Source organism: Anolis sagrei, chromosome 3 (genome assembly GCF_037176765.1).
Source record: "Anolis sagrei isolate rAnoSag1 chromosome 3, rAnoSag1.mat, whole genome shotgun sequence".
NCBI lineage: Eukaryota > Metazoa > Chordata > Lepidosauria > Squamata > Dactyloidae > Anolis > Anolis sagrei.
The window spans coordinates 172,910,830-172,928,031 of record NC_090023.1 but is presented as its reverse complement, the minus strand read 5'-3'; the positions used below and the strand labels follow the sequence as shown (position 1 = coordinate 172,928,031).

The 17,202-nt window shown below is 39.6% G+C and overlaps 1 protein-coding gene across 1 annotated transcript in view; it reads left to right on the top strand.

Annotated features, from left to right (window-relative positions):
• The window catches only part of CDH23 (cadherin related 23), a 648,000-nt gene that overhangs the window by 318,938 nt on the left and 311,860 nt on the right, over positions 1 to 17,202 (top strand). The window contains exons 12-13 of the mRNA XM_067465691.1: positions 7,076 to 7,225; positions 13,984 to 14,142. Of these exons, the coding sequence (XP_067321792.1) occupies positions 7,076 to 7,225; positions 13,984 to 14,142 (309 nt within the window). The remainder of the gene's footprint in view (positions 1 to 7,075; positions 7,226 to 13,983; positions 14,143 to 17,202) is intronic.

Here is a 17,202-nt window from a genome sequence, read left to right as displayed (position 1 = left end):
ATGAGACCATTTCTATAAAAATCCTTATTCCTATTTCTTAGTGCCTTTTCACATTGCATATTGAGTCAGTCTGTTTGCTCATTCTCCTCATTCGACATGTCTGAAATAATCTTTCAGGTAGAAGTAGACTGAATTGGGGATGGAGGGAGATTGACTTGCTTTTAAAACAATATAGAAAATCTTCCAGAATCTCCCCACCTTTTCCTGTAGGCAACTGTGTGTCAGGGGGAGATAGTTGTGATCCAGCCTAAGCCAATCTCTTCTGGTGGGCAGCTGATAACAATTTGAATATTCAGATTTGCTCTCAGCCATCTGCAGGGGTTCAAAGGCTTCGGTAAACTAGGAGCAAAGAAAGCAGCATGGGGCAGAAACAACAAAAAATGATGAAATAAATAAGAGAGAAAAATATACCACTTCTCCCAACGGGCAGATGAATTCCAGTTCTCAAGATTTCACATGGGGAAGCTGAGGCACTGAAGTAGTTCGTAATTAAGGATGGCAAATATCAACAGGCTGATCTGTTATCCCAGCTGGAAGGGAATTAAATAGCCCAGATCTTTTCCACACATGCTGGGGGCTTCTTTTGATGTTCAACATTATCATGCCTCCCCCAACATAATCACTCATCTTGGGGTCCAAGAAATCCACAAGCAGCTTACCGTGATGAAAGGCATCTCCTTCCAGAGCAATGATGGAACATGATTCCTAAGATCTTTTCCAGTTAAATGGCTTGAAGAGTGATGAAGGCATTTCAGATCTTGCTTTCAGAGTAAACTATGTGATGGTGAAGAATTTTAAAGTTGATATCCCTGACTTCAAGATGTACCCATGTGTAAACACAGTGAATAAATAAGAAAGCTTATATCACAACTGCATAAAAATCAAAGTCAGACAAACCTCTGCTATCATAAGTTGTTTGTTGTTGTTTTTTCGTTCAGTCGCTTCCGACTCTTGGTGACCTCATGAACCAACCCACGCCAGAGCTCCCTGTTGGCCGTCACCACGCCCAGCTCCTTCAAGATCAAGCCAGTCACTTCAAGGATACCATCCATCCATCTTGCCTTTGGTCGGCCCCTCTTCCTTTTTTCTTCCATCTCCCCCACCATAATTGTCTTCTCTAAGCTTTCCTGTCTTCTCATGATGTGGCCAAACTAGCTGACAGTGTAGGCAGCTACTTTCATGTTCTGGACCATGCAAGTGAGCAGGCAGTCTGCAAAAATCTGTGTAACTCATCAGATAAATAAAAAATCTTTTCATTTTCCAACAGAAATCGAAGTAATTTATCATCAAGGAGGGACAGTTAACAGGTTTTCAGGGGTTTTTTTGCATATCACGAACACAACTGGTTCAAAACACTGTTTCATTGAATAATTTGTTTCATTCAAAGGCAAAAAGCCTTATTCATAACATAGCCTGGGCATTAGAAGAGCTCCAAGTCTCTGTATTTCCAAAATTAAGGATTCTATTTATTTATTTATTTATTTATTTATTTTAAAAAACGCTTTGTTTACATCTTTCAATATTTTTCTTTGGACCCTGCTACAGATGGCATTCACCTGAGGTCATTTCCTAGTGAAAGTCACATTTCATGAGAGTCTATATTTCACCCCTTTTTGTTCTTCCAATTTAGAGGACTTGGTGCTTAGGACAGTGACATAGAAATCATTCCACATTTTCACTAGGCTACATTTTCACTGAGTCCCCTTCCACACAGCTGTATAAAATCCACTTTGAACTGGGTTATATGGCAGTGTGGACTCAGATAATCCAGTTCAAAGCAGATATTCATTGTGTTTGTGGTTGTAATTTTATGTTGTTACTGTTTTTATGTTTTTATGCTTATGTGTTGTTTATTTTATGTGTGGCACTCTGGAGTGCTTTTGTGAGTTGCCCTGAGTCTCTTCGGGGAGATAGTGGTAGGGTATAAATAAAGATTATTATTTGAAACAAGAGTCCACAGCAAACAAGATCACTCTGCTGGCTGTTGTATTAGATTACATGTTGGACTCTTCCAAAGTATCTAGGACTGTGTGATCTATTATTATACCATGCAGTTGTGGACAAGTCTACATAGGGACCCCCAAACACAGTGCCCAAACACGAATCAAGGAACATGAAAGGCACTGCAGACTACTTCAACCAGAGAAGTCAGCCATAGCAGAGTACCTGATGAACCAGCCTGGACACAGCATATTATTTGAGAACACAGAAATGCTGGACCACTCTCACAACCACCATGTCAGACTACACAGAGAAGCCATTGAAATCCACAAGCATGTGGACAATTTCAACAGAAAGGAAGAGACCATGAAAATGAACAAAATCTGGCTACCAGTATTAAAACAAACTCTAAAATTACAACAGCAAAACAGCAGAGAGGAAACAACCAGGCACATCTTAACACCTCTCAGCAACAGATTTTCCCAGGCTCAGGCAGGCCTTCAAATGCTAATGAAGGTGATCAACTAAACATTCACACCTAACTGCAGCAGGGAAGAGCTCTTTGCCCCACCCCAGCCATTCCACAGATATATAAACCCATTGTCCTAATTCCAACAGACTTCACTACCTCTGAGGATGCTTGCCATAGATGCAGGCGAAACTTCAGGAGAAAATGCCTCTAGAACATGGCCCTATAGCCCGAAAAAACCCACAAGAACCTAGTGATTCCAGCCATGAAAGCCTTCGACAATACATTTATTATTATTATTATTATTATTATTATTATTATTATTAAATTTTTGATTATCTGCTTTGATATTCTGGTTTATATGGCTGTGTAGAAGGGTTCTGCCTGCACCTCATTTTTATTTTGCTCTTCTGATCAAGACTTTGGCTGACATGCCCTATAAAAAGGGATGTTTTATAATACAAAATAATAATAGCCCACTCTTGAAATCATTGACTTTTTTACATCCTAGAAACAGAGACTTCTCTATCCTAGAACAGGTGAAGATAGTAAAAATATCAATTTATCATAAAATTCAATTTTTGCAGTCTTGATTTGGAACATTCCTTGTGCATACATTTCTTTAAAATAACTCGACAATGAGATAGAAAAATATAAGCCAATAATACTTGTATTTTGTGTTTCTTTGTTTTGGTTGTTTAGTTTTTGCAGGTGAGGGGCATGTTCAAATTCTTCAGTGTGGGGTTTCGTTTAAATCCAGTAGAATTCATTTTTCTGTATCCCTTTCTTCAGTGTACTTCTCGCATTGTTACAAATGATTCTTTAAGAAGTGTGATTCTCCATCATTTCTCAACTAAAATAATCTGCCTCTCAATGTATTCAGTGCAATACCTTTTGGGCTTGCCTCCCTTAAGTTGCCAGATCCTTGGAACAACAACCTGGTCATCTTAATCTGTCCATGAGATATCATCCTTGCCTCTAGTACTGTATGAATATCAATATTATTTTAGCTCTCTTCAGCTGCATTCTAGGATATTTATTGTTGGATTTGGTTGGGAGAAGGAGGGAGGCAGAAATGGAAAGGGGGATTCTCTAGCCATGTCACCCGCTTCTCAGCTGTCACGCTCAGCCAGCTTTTGCTATTAGTGCCCCTTCGTGCATTTAATTGGTCCCTCCTTCCAACAAGACTGACTCCATTTGGGGGAAAATTGGAAATTCAGCTCCAGCAGTTTTTTCAACTTTATTGTAATGTGCTCTGCTGGGCTGGGCTCTGGGAAGGAGCACAGTGTTCGGCAAGGAGATTGTGAAGTGTCCATATTTTGGAACAAAACACTTTTTTTATGCTCAACTGTCCCTTCGTCTTTCAAGTTCCATTACTGTAGACACTGTTTTCCCTGTGCCTGAGAGAACTATTGCTGCCAGTTATATATATGACTCATGCTACACAATTATAGTGCTATCTTCTACTTTAATGGCTATAACAATAACTTGTGGCAATATTGGGATTTGTAGTTCAATGAGGCAGTATTTCTCTCCAACTGAGAATTATAAATTGCATCCCTAAAGTGCAAATCACAGGACTCCACAGGACATTGCTGTGACAGTTAAAGTGCAATCATAGTGCTAACATTGTGTAGAGCAGTGGTTCTCAACCTGTGGATCACCAGATGTTTTGGTCTTCAACTCCCCAAAATCCTAACAGCTGGTAAACTGGTTGGGATTTCTGCGAGTTGTAGTCCAATACACCTGGGGGACCCACAGGTTGAGAACCAGTGGTGTAGAGTGAAAGGACCCTAATGCTACATGTCTGTATGTGCCTTCAAGTCTTAATGAGACAGTTTAATTACTGGTCAAAAGTAAACTCTATGGATCCTAGTAGACTTCCTCGCCTATGTCTAGAGGATCAAGTACAGCATGATCAGAAGTCATCATGGATGGCGGCTCTGAATAATGAGTTGGCTGGATTCGGTCTGCCTTTGCAATTTCTGGGTGTTTTGAGTCCAGGGGCAGGGCAAGGAGATTGCTATAGGTTGCGGCGCATTAGGGATGTCAAGCGGTGCATTAGGGATGTCTATGCACAGCTGGACCTGGAGAGCATAGGTGGGTCTTCAGCCACAAGGTGTTTAGCTTACCACAAAAGGAATATTCATTTAGAGCACTACCTAACTATTCCACTTCCTCTACCCTTAAGAAGAATATATACTAAGTCTAGGTTTGAACAACTCGGTACTATGGTGCAAACCGGGCACTACTGTAACATCCCAAGAAGTGAGAGATTCTGCATCTGGGGAGAACAAACAGTGGAAGACACTAAACATTTCTTAATTGACTGTCCAGCATATACTGAACTGCGAGACAGATATTTGCATCCAATATTATCCAACTGCAGGTGCCCCAACAGAAATGATATTCTGACATCCCTCTTGCAAGGGCAGGAAAGATCCAGCATAATCAGAGTAAGCCTTTTTATTCTGAAAGCTATTAAGAAAAGAGCAGATTTCTTGAAAGAAGAACCAGGAAAATAAGATTCTGACTATAAATAGAAAGTTAGCTGCCGTCCTCACCTTTTTGCCTTGTTTTTTACTCCTGTTCTATTTTGAAATGGTCATATGACTGATCAAATAAATAAATATTATTATTCAAGTCCCATGTCAACCTATAGCAACCTCCTCAATTTAACGGTGTTTTCTAAGTAAGCAAAAGTCGAAGGTGGTGTACAAGTTCCTTCCTCTGAAATTTAGCCTACAGTGCCTGGTATTCGCTGGCAGTCTCCCATCCAGGTAGTAAGCTGGTATGACTTTGTTTGGCTTCCAAAATCAGACATGATTTGGTGTCTTTAGGGTATTTAGGTGGCTAGTACTTGCTGGTATTTGTTTTTCTCTCCGCCACTTTCCCCAGCTTTTATTTTGACTGTAAATTGGCCACAAATAATGACTAGAAGTGCTGTGACCTCATTCCTGGAGCACATTGATTTACCATTGTGGAGAAAGGGGAAATCCAATATGAAATGTAAAATTAGGTAATGTACTTACACCACAATCCTGATTCCTCACAGTCCCATTTCCTGACGGCACCCACTGAAATTGATGAAGGTCTGTTGCGCCATTGCTTGGATGACAGCTGACTGCCATTTCCACCTTTTTTGAGTATGCTCTCACAAGGTAGTGCCCCTGTCACAATTCTCCATGTGCTGGAGATAGTTCATGCATTGCAGTGTTTTTGATTCCTCATTGTTTACTAGTAGCAGCAACTAAAAATACTCCTCCACTCCAGTTTATTCTGAAAAGTAGATATCAAGGAGTGGGCTTTTCTGTAGAAGGACAGTAAACTTCATTCAATTCTGGTGCTTGAAACAAAATCCTAGGCCCAGAATTCTTGTGTTCTGAGTGTGTGTCTTTTGCACTATTCTTCCAGTAGCTGATCTGGGGGTGGGAGTTTTTTTGGGGGGGTGGGGGAGAGAGAGAGACAGAAGATAAACCGTACAAACTTGAATCTTTCCCATCACTCTGTCATACAATAGTAGAGTTCAGGTATTCTTGAGATATCACCCTATATTTAATCTAAGGTTTGTGTGACTGTGCCATGACTATCTACATTTTGCAAGACTTGATACAATTGTAATATTAAACCAGGCTGAGGAAGGAAAATGTGTTTCTAACACAATATTAAAACTCATAAAATTTAGAACTTAGAGTCTGTGTCCTAAAGTGCTATTTTAAATTATTAGATTTCATCAAAAAACTGTTTGCAGTTGAGGTCTGGGTCCTGAAACAGCCAAAAAGTTTTTTGGAATGACTTGCCCATCGTTCCTGGTAGAGATATCTCATATAATTGTCTCTTTATTCCCAAACTCAATATTTTGGTTCACCAATAACATTATTTTTATCAGTAACACACTTGATATGTTGTAAAGCTTTAATGGCCAGTCCCTTACTGATAGGACCTACAATGAGGGACCTGTCATGCTTTTACCTGAAGCAGCCAAAGGATGCCCCAGGTAAAAGTGAATTAATTTGGAACAAAGCAGGGTTTTCAATCAGAGTAATGGCTGAAATTTAATTAGACACTTGGTAAGATCCCGATCTGCATCTTGTGATCCACAGACCCAGTCCACACAGCCATCTTGTTTTTCTATTTCTGTGAGCCCCAAAACCCAAGAAGGCACCCACCCTCTCCTCCATAATACCAAAATAACCCCTTAAAACAGTGGTTCCCAACCTGTGGGACCTCAGGTGTTTTGGCCTAAAGCTCCCAGTAATCCTAGCCAGTTTTTTCTCTCAACTTTTGGTTGACCTAATAAAATTTAAAATTGATCTAATTAAATCCTCGATTATTCTGATCTGAACTAATATGGATTTTGGAAATTGTCAGGAAAACCTATCGGTATTATTTCCACTGCCAACACAGATCATCCTTCATAGTGTCGGAGCACAGTGTGGACAACATGGAAATAAAATGCCTTAATTGCTGAAGTGATTCCTGCAATAAACTATTGCCATTTGAGCATTCAGATAGAAACAAATTACAGGTTTTCATTCTCTACATTTTTAGGTTTCATTCATTGTCCTTAAAAAAAATATTTCTTTCTCTTTTTGTGTTACAACTCTTCTATGTTTCTTATCTCATTATATTATTCTGTATTAATGTTTCTATCTTATGTTTCAGGGACTCAACAGTGTTTTTGAAGTTTACCTGGTGGGAAACAACTCAAACCATTTTATCATATCCCCAACTTCAATTCAAGGAAAGGCAGATATCCGGATTCGCGTTGCAGTGCCTCTGGATTTTGAGACAATCTCTCGTTATGAATTTTCGGTAAGAATTCTTGGAAAGAGATATGGATAGTGTGTGGATATGGAAAGATGTTGGATGTAGTCTTTCTACCTCAAAGAGAAATATAATAGGTGGAAGTAGAGTCAGACTTATTCTGTAATTCTTTGTTATTTTCCATCACATCAACTTTGATTTATGGTGACCCTGTGGATATGACACCTCCAAGAGTTTCGGTCATAAAGTACACTGCTCGGGTCTTGCAAACACAGGGCAATGGTTGAATCAATCCACCTGTAATCTGGTCTCCTATTTTCTGACTGCCTTCTATTTTACCAAGCATTATCATAATTTCCAATGAACCATATCAGTTTGTAATTTGTCCAAAGTACAACAGCCTCAGTTCAAGCTTAATTTACTATAATATGCACTCATTTCTCTTCTTGGCAGTCCACAGTATCCATAGAATTCTCCCCCTGCAACACATTTCAAATTAGTTGGATTTCTTTGTGTCAGCTTGCTGCACTGTCCAGTATTCACATAGAAATTGAAAATACTAAGGCTTACATGATTATTGGTCTAGATTTTGCCACAAAGAAGTCCAGGGTTTGAACTCTTCCTTGATAACAGAATATTCTTTTTTTTAAAAAAAATATTGAAATTTTTAACATAGTAAATTTATTTTATTTATTTATTTATTTAGAGCTTTTTATATTCCACCCTTCTCACCCTGCAGGGGACTCAGGGCGGATTACAGTGTACACATATATGGCAAACATTCAATGCCAATTTTTGACATACAAACATATACAGACATAGACAGAGGCTATTAATTTTTTCTAGCCGCCAGGGGAGCTGTCGCGTTCATCGTCCATCTGTGACGCTGATGAAGCACTTCCGCATTCCCGCATGCTTCCCCGCTGGAATGCTTTGCTGGAGTCTTCTTTATGGCCTCATAAATCAGTTAATTTAGCCTCCCCACACTTTAAGGTGGTACCTTATTTTCCTAATTGACAGATGCAACTGTCTTTCGGGTTACAAAGGTTGACAACAGGCTACACACAATTGGTTGGAAACCCACTCCAACCCGGGCTGGCTTCGAACTCATGACCTTTTGGTCAGAGTGATCTTAATGCAGCTGACACTCAGCCAGGGAAAAAGGGGAAAAAGGGGGAGGGGAAATAAGGGAAAGGGTGGGAGGAGTTGGAATATTCTTGAAGTGCCTCTATGATAAAATATTCAACTTCAGAACAACATCATAATTAATATGTTTAGTATGCTCAAAGAGTTTACAGGTTTTTGTAGTCATTATTTAAGAACCCTTTACAACATCTTTACCAGTATTATTATTTCATATGAAAGGGGAGGAGCTGAATTTGACAGAATGGTAGCTAGATAGTTTATGCCCTTAAGAAATACACTAGAGTAGGGTTGTCCAACCTGATGCACTCCAAATTCACTACAGCTTCCATCATATACAGCCACAGGGCTTGGGAATGATAGGATTTGTATTGAAACCCAACTGGAGGATATCAGGCTGTGGAGGACTGAACTATAGTATTGAGAATCATCCTACTCATTAAATTGAGATTGTATCATTTTCTTTCTCTTTTTCCTAAGAAATAATCCATTTCTAAATCCTTTTCCTTTGTCCCTTTAAAGAATCTCCTCTTTTAGCATCTTTTAAAGGCGTGGCTATCCTGTTCCATTCTCCTCCAGGTGTGCTGTTTTACATGAAGTAGTTAAAATGCAGGTTGTGTATCTTCATAAATTTTATGGCCCCTATGCCACGAGCCATGCAATGGTAGAATTAGGTCATATGATAGTTCTGCCAAAAGAGGCAGATGCTTAATGGAGCACAGCTGTATGGAGCCTGTGTATACATTGGTCTTTTGCCAGAATCCACTCCAGAATAGTTGCCATCAAACCTGGCTGTGACACCTCCCCACTTTTATTTTAATTGTAGGATGACTTGTGTAAGCACTTTCTCCATGTTATTCTGGATGTAGACTAGAGATTGTCTTTGTAGATTCTGGACTGAACATAATGAACTCCGCCTAGTCAATGTTGACAGGTGGAAGTCAAAACAATATGGCTGAAGACAAGTCCATGGTTTTGGTTTTTGTGTCAGCTAATGGTATGTGTTAGGAGCCCCCGGTGGCGCAGTGGATTAAAGCACTGAGCTGCTGAGCTTGTTGATCGAAAGGTCGCAGGTTCGAATCCGGGGAGCGATGTGAGCTTCCGCTGTCAGCCCTAGCTTCTGCCAACCTAGCAGTTCGAAAACATGCAAATGTGAGTAGATCAATAGTAGATCCGGCGGGAAGGTAACAGCGCTCCATGCAGTCATGCCGGCCACATGACCTTGGAGGTGTCTACGGACAACGCTGGCTCTTCGGCTTAGAAATGGAGATGAGCACCACACCCCAGAGTCAGACATGACTGGACTTAATGTCAGGGGACTACCTTTACCTTTACCTTTAATGGTATGTGTACGGAGATTGTTTGGCGGGCCTTATGGTTGTAAAACAACTGACCTGGTAAAGAAAATAGTTGTACTTTGGCATAGTGAAAACATGGGATTAACATCAATTTTTAAGATTGCTACAAAATTAATAGTTGAAAGGAATGATGCACCATCCTACCAGTAACAATGTTTTTGTTGGTTCTGCTTCTTTTCCCAAAAGTATAATAAAAAGAGACCTCTTGTAGAATGAGGTCTCCAGTAATGTAAAGTGTTCTCTAAACCCACTTGAAGAATTTAGCACTTTTCATGTTGGCTAGGTTTGATAAGATTTTGTCAAGGCTTAATAAGACATGAGGGATAAATCTTGAGGGATCTTATAGACCAGAGGTCCACAAACGAAGGCCCGGGGGCTGCATACGGCCCTTCAAGATCATTTACCCAGCCCTCACTCAGGGTCAACCTAAGTCTGAAATGGCTTAAAAGCACACAACAACAACAACAACAACAACAACAACAACAACAACAATGACAACAACAATCCTATCTCATCAGTCAAAAGCAGTATTTCCCATTGAAATACTAATGAGTTTCCAGAATAAGGAACCCTTTCCAGAATAAGGAAGCTCCTAGCATTATGTCCCAACGCACTTTATTTAGAGATCTAGGATATCTGCATGCCCACCCCCCTCCAAACACCCTACCTGTCATGCTCAGAACTTTTTTATTTTAATTTTAATTATTACATTTGGCCCGGCCATTGTTTTTAACTACATAATTGCATGCTGTTAATGTTATTTCTTGTTTTTTGTTTTATTTTGCTGTATTATTGTTGTCGTTTTATTGTTGTATTTTGGGCTCGGCCTCGTGTAAGCCGCACCGAGTCCTTCGGGAGATGGTAGCAGGGTACAAATAAAGGATTATTATTATTATTATTATTATTATTATTATATTTGTTAATTTTTTTCTTCATTTTAAATATTATTGTATTGTTTTAAAGTGTTTTTTTTTTTTGCACTACAAATAAGATATGTGCAGTGTGCATAGGAATTCATTCATTTTTTTTTAACTTATAATCCGGCCCACAGTTTGAGGGACATCAGAGTAGTGGTTGGCAGAAAGGGATACAGGGACAAAATATTAACGTAACAATATTGTTAAGTGTCAAATATGAAACATTGGCACTTGTGGTTGCAGTTGTATAGTATATGTTACTTTACCCAGTGAGGTCTGTTTCCAGAGTATTAAATTTTAGCGTTAAAAAAAATAGAGGAAGAAAATGAAAAGAGATCTGCTGTGAGTCTTATCTTCCAAAATTTAGGGCCCCAGCTGCAACGGCTTAAATAGAACACCCCCTCCCTTTTTATGTCTGGAGCTATAAAAGTTTTATGTTCTATAAAACTTTGGTTTAAATGCACCTATCAGGCAATGGAGCTTTTTCCAGCTGCCTGCTTGAGCTTCGTCCCAGTGTCTGTGTGAGCTGTAAATTTGGGGAAAGTCAAAGCAGCTCTGTAAACATCATGCCAGCAGCCTCTGTTGCTATTAGTTTTGACAGTGGGGCCTTTATACACCAGCGCCGAGGCATAAATAAAACCCTGACTTCCTAGGGCACTACAAGGTATAAAATAGAAATGTAAATCTTTGGGTTAAATCCTGTCTAAATTCAGAAGGGTAGAGGATAAGGTAACTGGAGAACCTTGTGACATATTCCCTGTGGCACAGATCCTTGTGTACAACAGTGATGCTGATACCCATGATGCCTGGTGGGTATATTAAAGGAGAAGAAGACGGGTGTTTAGGATTAAGGATATTGGAAATACAGACTACAATCCTAAGGCTGCTATTTACACATATGTAATTTGTTTGAATTGAAAAACATCAGGTACTAAAATTCCAGTGAAACAAAGGAATGGGATTTATATCCTCAGGAAATTTATTTCTACTGTTTCTCCACTATTGTAAAAGTATATAAGACGACTTGGCATATAAGACAATCCCCAACTTTTCCAGTTAAAATATAGAGTTTGGGATATATTCGCCGTATAAGACTACCCCTCTTCCCATGCACACCAAATAAAAATTTAAAAACCATCAGATTTGATTTGAATATGGTAATTTTCCTATTACTGTACCTCCTTCTCTGCCTCTCAGATCTCACACATGCACACCTGCCCCGCTTCACTGCAGTCTTCAGGAGCGAGATCTGAGAGGCAGAGGAGGAGGGACAGTAATAGGATACAAGGGTGGGCCAGACAGGTAAAAGAGGTGCGGGAGTAGTCTTATACATGGGAGTCGTCTTGGGCCCAGAGCCACTCTATCTCTTTTTTCCATATCCCGGGCACCCCTGCATCTTGCTCTGCCCTTCACTTACACCTTTCTGGTGAGGCGCCCTTTCACCTCACCATCGGGACCGCATTAAGTCCATGAATCCCGGTGAATGGATTTTCTTCTACCGTACTTGTACAGTGTTGTCCTTAATGTTTTCATACAGTCGTTGCATATGGCAGGGACACGGCCATTGCCATTTTTGAGCTTCCGCTACCATATACAGCAACCACAGATTCTCCAATCCGATTGGATGTTTCAGCACCTGCTTTATAAGACGACTCCCATGTATAAGACTACTCCCCGTTTAAGACTACTCCTGTGTATAAGATTACTCCCGTGTATAAGACTACTCCCGTGTATAAGACTACTCCCATGTATAAGACGACCCCATGTATAAGACAACCCCTGACTTTTGAGAAGATTACTTGGGTTAAAAAGTAGTCTTATACACCAGAATATACGGTACTTTAAAGGGTGGAAGGAACTGGCAGATATTTTGTCTGAGAGTAGTAGCAGACCCCATTACAATACGTTTCAAAGTCAAAGATTACTTACTTACTTAGGCGATCCCTCGTTGTCCGAGTCAGATTGTCCTCCAAGTGCAGTGTCCTTGGAGGTGGGTACGTAGGTGACTGTGGAGCCCTATTCTTTTCTCGCATGTTCTCCCACAGCGAGGGCATTAGTTTCCAGGCGGAAGGTGGTCCCGGTCAGGGTTGGTTTGATTTGCCTTCCTCTTGACACATTTCTCTCTTTGGCCCTCCATTCATGCCTCTTCAAATTCTACAAATGACCTCCAGCTAGAGCACTCAAGGGCCAGGGCTTCCAGTTCTTGGTGTTAGTTTTTAAGGTTGGCCTTGAGCCCATCTTTAAATCTCTTTTCCTGTCCTCCAATATTCCATTTTCCATTCTTGAGTTCGGAGTAGAGCAACTGCTTTGGGAGACGGTGGTCGGGCATCCGGACAACATGGCCAGTCCAGCAGAGTTGATGGCGGAAGACCATTGCTTCAATGCTGTTGGTCTTCGCTTCTTCCAGCATGCTGACAGAGATATATTGGCCAGGATTCTTATTGGGGTGTTCATTTCTAAACTGGATGAATTCTGAATCTGTACATAATCTCATTCCAAATCTTCCCTCATAAATTTTCACACTTTGAGACGGATCAGTCTTCCTACCATAAGCATGAGAGCTGTAAAATGAAAAGTGAGATGAATGCAGGAGAAATGCAAAGAATACTCACAAATTTTTCAGCTACAACTAAAAATAAATTTGTGCAACAAACATTGAAGTTTATTCAATGAACTTTGTTTTTGCTCAAACATGTGTAGAAAACACTGCTATGTGTAAAATAATAATAATAATAATAATAATAATAATAATAAATAATAAATAATGTTTTCTACATAAATGTTGGGATTTACACAAAACTAAATAGCTTTGTTCAATTGATTTTCCTTAACAAAAAGAGAAAAACAATAATAATCCAAGATTGTGCAAAAATATCACCTAGTTGGGGAAAATGACGGAAACTGTTTTGGCATGCAGGAATTTACATAGTGTGTAAAAACTAGCCAGGTTTTATGCGTTATAAATATTTGCCTACTGGTTCTTTTGAGGACTGGACAATATCTAGTGGGTCAGAAATCCAATAAAGATTGTCAAAATGATAGCAACATTTTCATCTCATTTTTAATTATGTTGCATTGATTAGATTTACTTTATTTTCTAGCACCCAGAGTTGAGATGGAACTTCCTTGTTTTCAAATCTGCAGCCTAGAAAAGGCACCGTGACATAGAAAAGCTGTCAGCTTTTGACAGAGAACTCTCATACATCATGCATGTTCAATGGTATATGGTTTAAAACATGGTGCATAGACTGCCAGCCAAATGCTTACTGCTATCATAACAGTCCATCAAAAGAGTTCATGGGGTGTTTAGAGCCTCTCATTTAAAAGAGAAAGAAACCTATACAAATGAAAGCTTCACACTCATCATTTGCCATTTGTTTCCACTCAGCTGTTTGCAAATGAGAGCCTGCCAGACCATGTTGGCTTTGCACGGGTGAAAATTAACCTCATCAATGAGAATGACAACCGTCCAATATTCAGCCAAGTTCTGTACAACATCAGCCTCTTTGAAAATGTCACTGTGGGAACTACAGTTCTGAGAGTTCTGGTAAGCAAAAGCCATTGTTGTTGTTGTTGTTAACTGCTGTCAAATCACCTTCTCTTCGTGGCGACCCTATGAATGAGAGACTTCCAAGTTACCCGTTTTTAACAGCCCTGCTCTTGTTTTGCAGATTCAGGGTTGTGGTTTTCTTGATTGAGTCTATTCTGCTGTAATGTGGCATTCCTTTTTTTCCTATTGCCTTCTTCCTGACAAAGCATTTTTTGCTAGGTAACTAGTAAGCAGGCTAGATGTACAAGTGACTATGAGAGAAATATGAGTATTTCTACTTTGGGCCAGAAGTGGAGGTATGGGTTCAGTAAGCATAGGTCACATGTCCATATACTTCTCTTATCACTCCAGTCTAGGTTATTGTCTGGTAGTCCCACATATATGATATGGGTGGCACTGGACACTGGGGGAATATGTAACTTGGATAGTGGCTGGGAGACATGAAAATGAAGGTGCAAAGATCTGAAATATTCCTAAAACCCAAATCCAAAAAGCAGGAGCCCTCTGGAACTCTCTCCCTAAGGACATCAGGCAGGCCCCGTCGCTAGCAATCTTTAGGAGGAGCTTGAAAACATGGTAGTCCCCGTGTGCCTTCCCAGAATAAGGAAATTCCTAGCATTATGTCCCAATGCACTTTATCAGAGATCCAGGATATCTGCATGCCCATCCCCCTCCAAACACTCCAACTGGTTATGCCCAGCAGTTTTTAATTTTAATTATTACATTTGGCCCTGCCATTGATTTTAATTGCGTCATTGTGTGTTGTTATGTTATTGCTTTGTTTTTTGAGTTATTTTGCTGTTCGTTGTTGCTGTTGTTTTTACTGTTGTATTTGGGCTCGGCCTCTTGTAAACCGCACCGAGTCTTTCAGGAGATGGTAGCGGGGTACAAATAAAGGATTATTATTATTATTATTATTATTATTATTATTATTATTATTCCAATGGAGAGGACTAGGAAGGACACTGTGATTGTGTTTCAGGATCAGGGTGCTTTGGATGTGGGAAGTGATCCCAATGAATTTCATGATAGCAATGATACTGATGCGGAGAAGGACCAGGAGACCCCTGTGCAAAGTGTAGTTTCCCATGAAAATGTCCCTGAAGGATGTTGGGATGATAGTATACTCCCTGAATTGCAACCAGGGGGTTCCCATGATTTGGAGCTTGAAAACAACTGGGCACCTGACCCAGCTGCAAGACGTAATGAGCAAATAGATAGGCAAGAGGAAATTAGTCAAAACAGACAGGCTGAACAGTGTCTTTGGCATTCTGCCAGGCTCTGACAGAAAAAGATAAGGGATCTCAAGTAAAACGAAAACCAATTGCTGAGTGTGTGGAATAGCTTAACGAGGGGATAAAAAGTTCAAATTATGGGAAATATAGTCAGATGAAGCATCGTTGGTATCAAGTGTAGTTCTCATCCTTTGTTTCATGGAAGCTTTGCTTGGAAGATTCTTGTCTAAGTATTTCTTGTTCATGGCTTGGACTCTTGGAATGTATGAATGCCTACTCATGCCTTGGATTAATGTTTCCTGTTTTCCTGAATTATATTAGAGAAGTGTGGACTTTGTTTTTATCAACTTTGCTAAACTTTACCCTGGACTATTTTTGCTCCTGCTTATCTTCTTGCCTAATTGGATTTACCCATTTCTTTAAAGTGCTTTTTACTTGCTGCTTTTTAATTATCTTCAGTAAAAGGATTGTTTTCCAATCAATGGTGTGGTATTTACAGTGAGAGGGCTTTTCTTGTCCTGGAGTGCAACAGACACTTCGAAAGTTGGATCTTTAAAACTGCAATAAGCTGTTTATTGTGTGGCCATAGCAAGACGGCAAAACACATATACAATGCAATCAAAAGGTTTTGCTGCCCCCTCCCCCTCCCAATGGGACTGCAGAGTTTTTATTACTTTGGCAGTAAATTGAATACGCATTCTCATTGGTGTTCAGAGATCAATCAGTTCATTGGTCTAAGCTGGCTATACAGATGCTCATTGGTTCTTTATGACTTTGACAGGCATGAAGGCACATGTGGGACCCTAACAATGGCACAACTATAGTCTATTGTTCTCTGACCATGACTGTATAAATGAATCAGTCTTATCTGTTTTTCTGTTGCAAGTATAACTCCAAAACAACTAGGAAACTTAGGAAGTACTAACTTGCCACTATCTAGCCAGTTTTGTCCTGATGTACATTTATCCTTAAAAAGTAACTTCCTCTTTGCAGCAAGATTTTCTCAAACTATCAGTGTTTTTCGGCAAACAAAGGCCCTCTGCAGAAGCAGGCCACTATGGCAATAAATAAGGCATATGAGCATTTGGAACATCCCTGAAAATTCCCTTTTAAAACTATGTCACCCTCAAAACCAGAGTCAAATGTTAGTTACTAAAATTGTAGTGGTGACAGTGTGACATAATAATAGTCTGAAATTGGCTGTAGATGTTGGGAAAAAGCTAGAGTCATAGAGATGATTCACATTGTATGGAATACTTTAAAGGCAGTAATAGTTTGAAAGTGAAATAAGTGGTGCCTAATAGATAAAGAGAAAAAAGAAAGAACTGTGGATATCTATATACTGTGTTGGAGATAAACACACCAGAGCAAAAAGATCAGAAATTGTATTGGAAATCTGCAAATATTTCAGTCCTTTTCAGGCTGCTGCAGAGGGGGAAAAATATCTCAAGAAATGTCAGATTTTATTCCTGTACAGACTTGTTTTATTTTGGATATCCACATATTTTTCCTCATTCTGAAGTATTTTTGGGAAGCTCCAAGTGTTATTAAATAATTTTCATTCACACACAGTTTAAATGAATCAAGTGTTTTCCAAAATGAAATGCATCAGTTACTTGCCTCCTCCATGTGGTTCTACTGTCATCAGCCCTGGTCAGCAGGTAAATGAAGAGGTTGTTTCCAGATTCAACAAAGACAAAATGAGAGAAAGAGCAATGTTATCACCAAGTTTTTCCTAGTATAATACTGCAAAAGCATTTTAGCGCTTTGACGGTAATTCATGAAGAAAAATTAATGCTCAGTGGAAACATGGGGCTGGGTT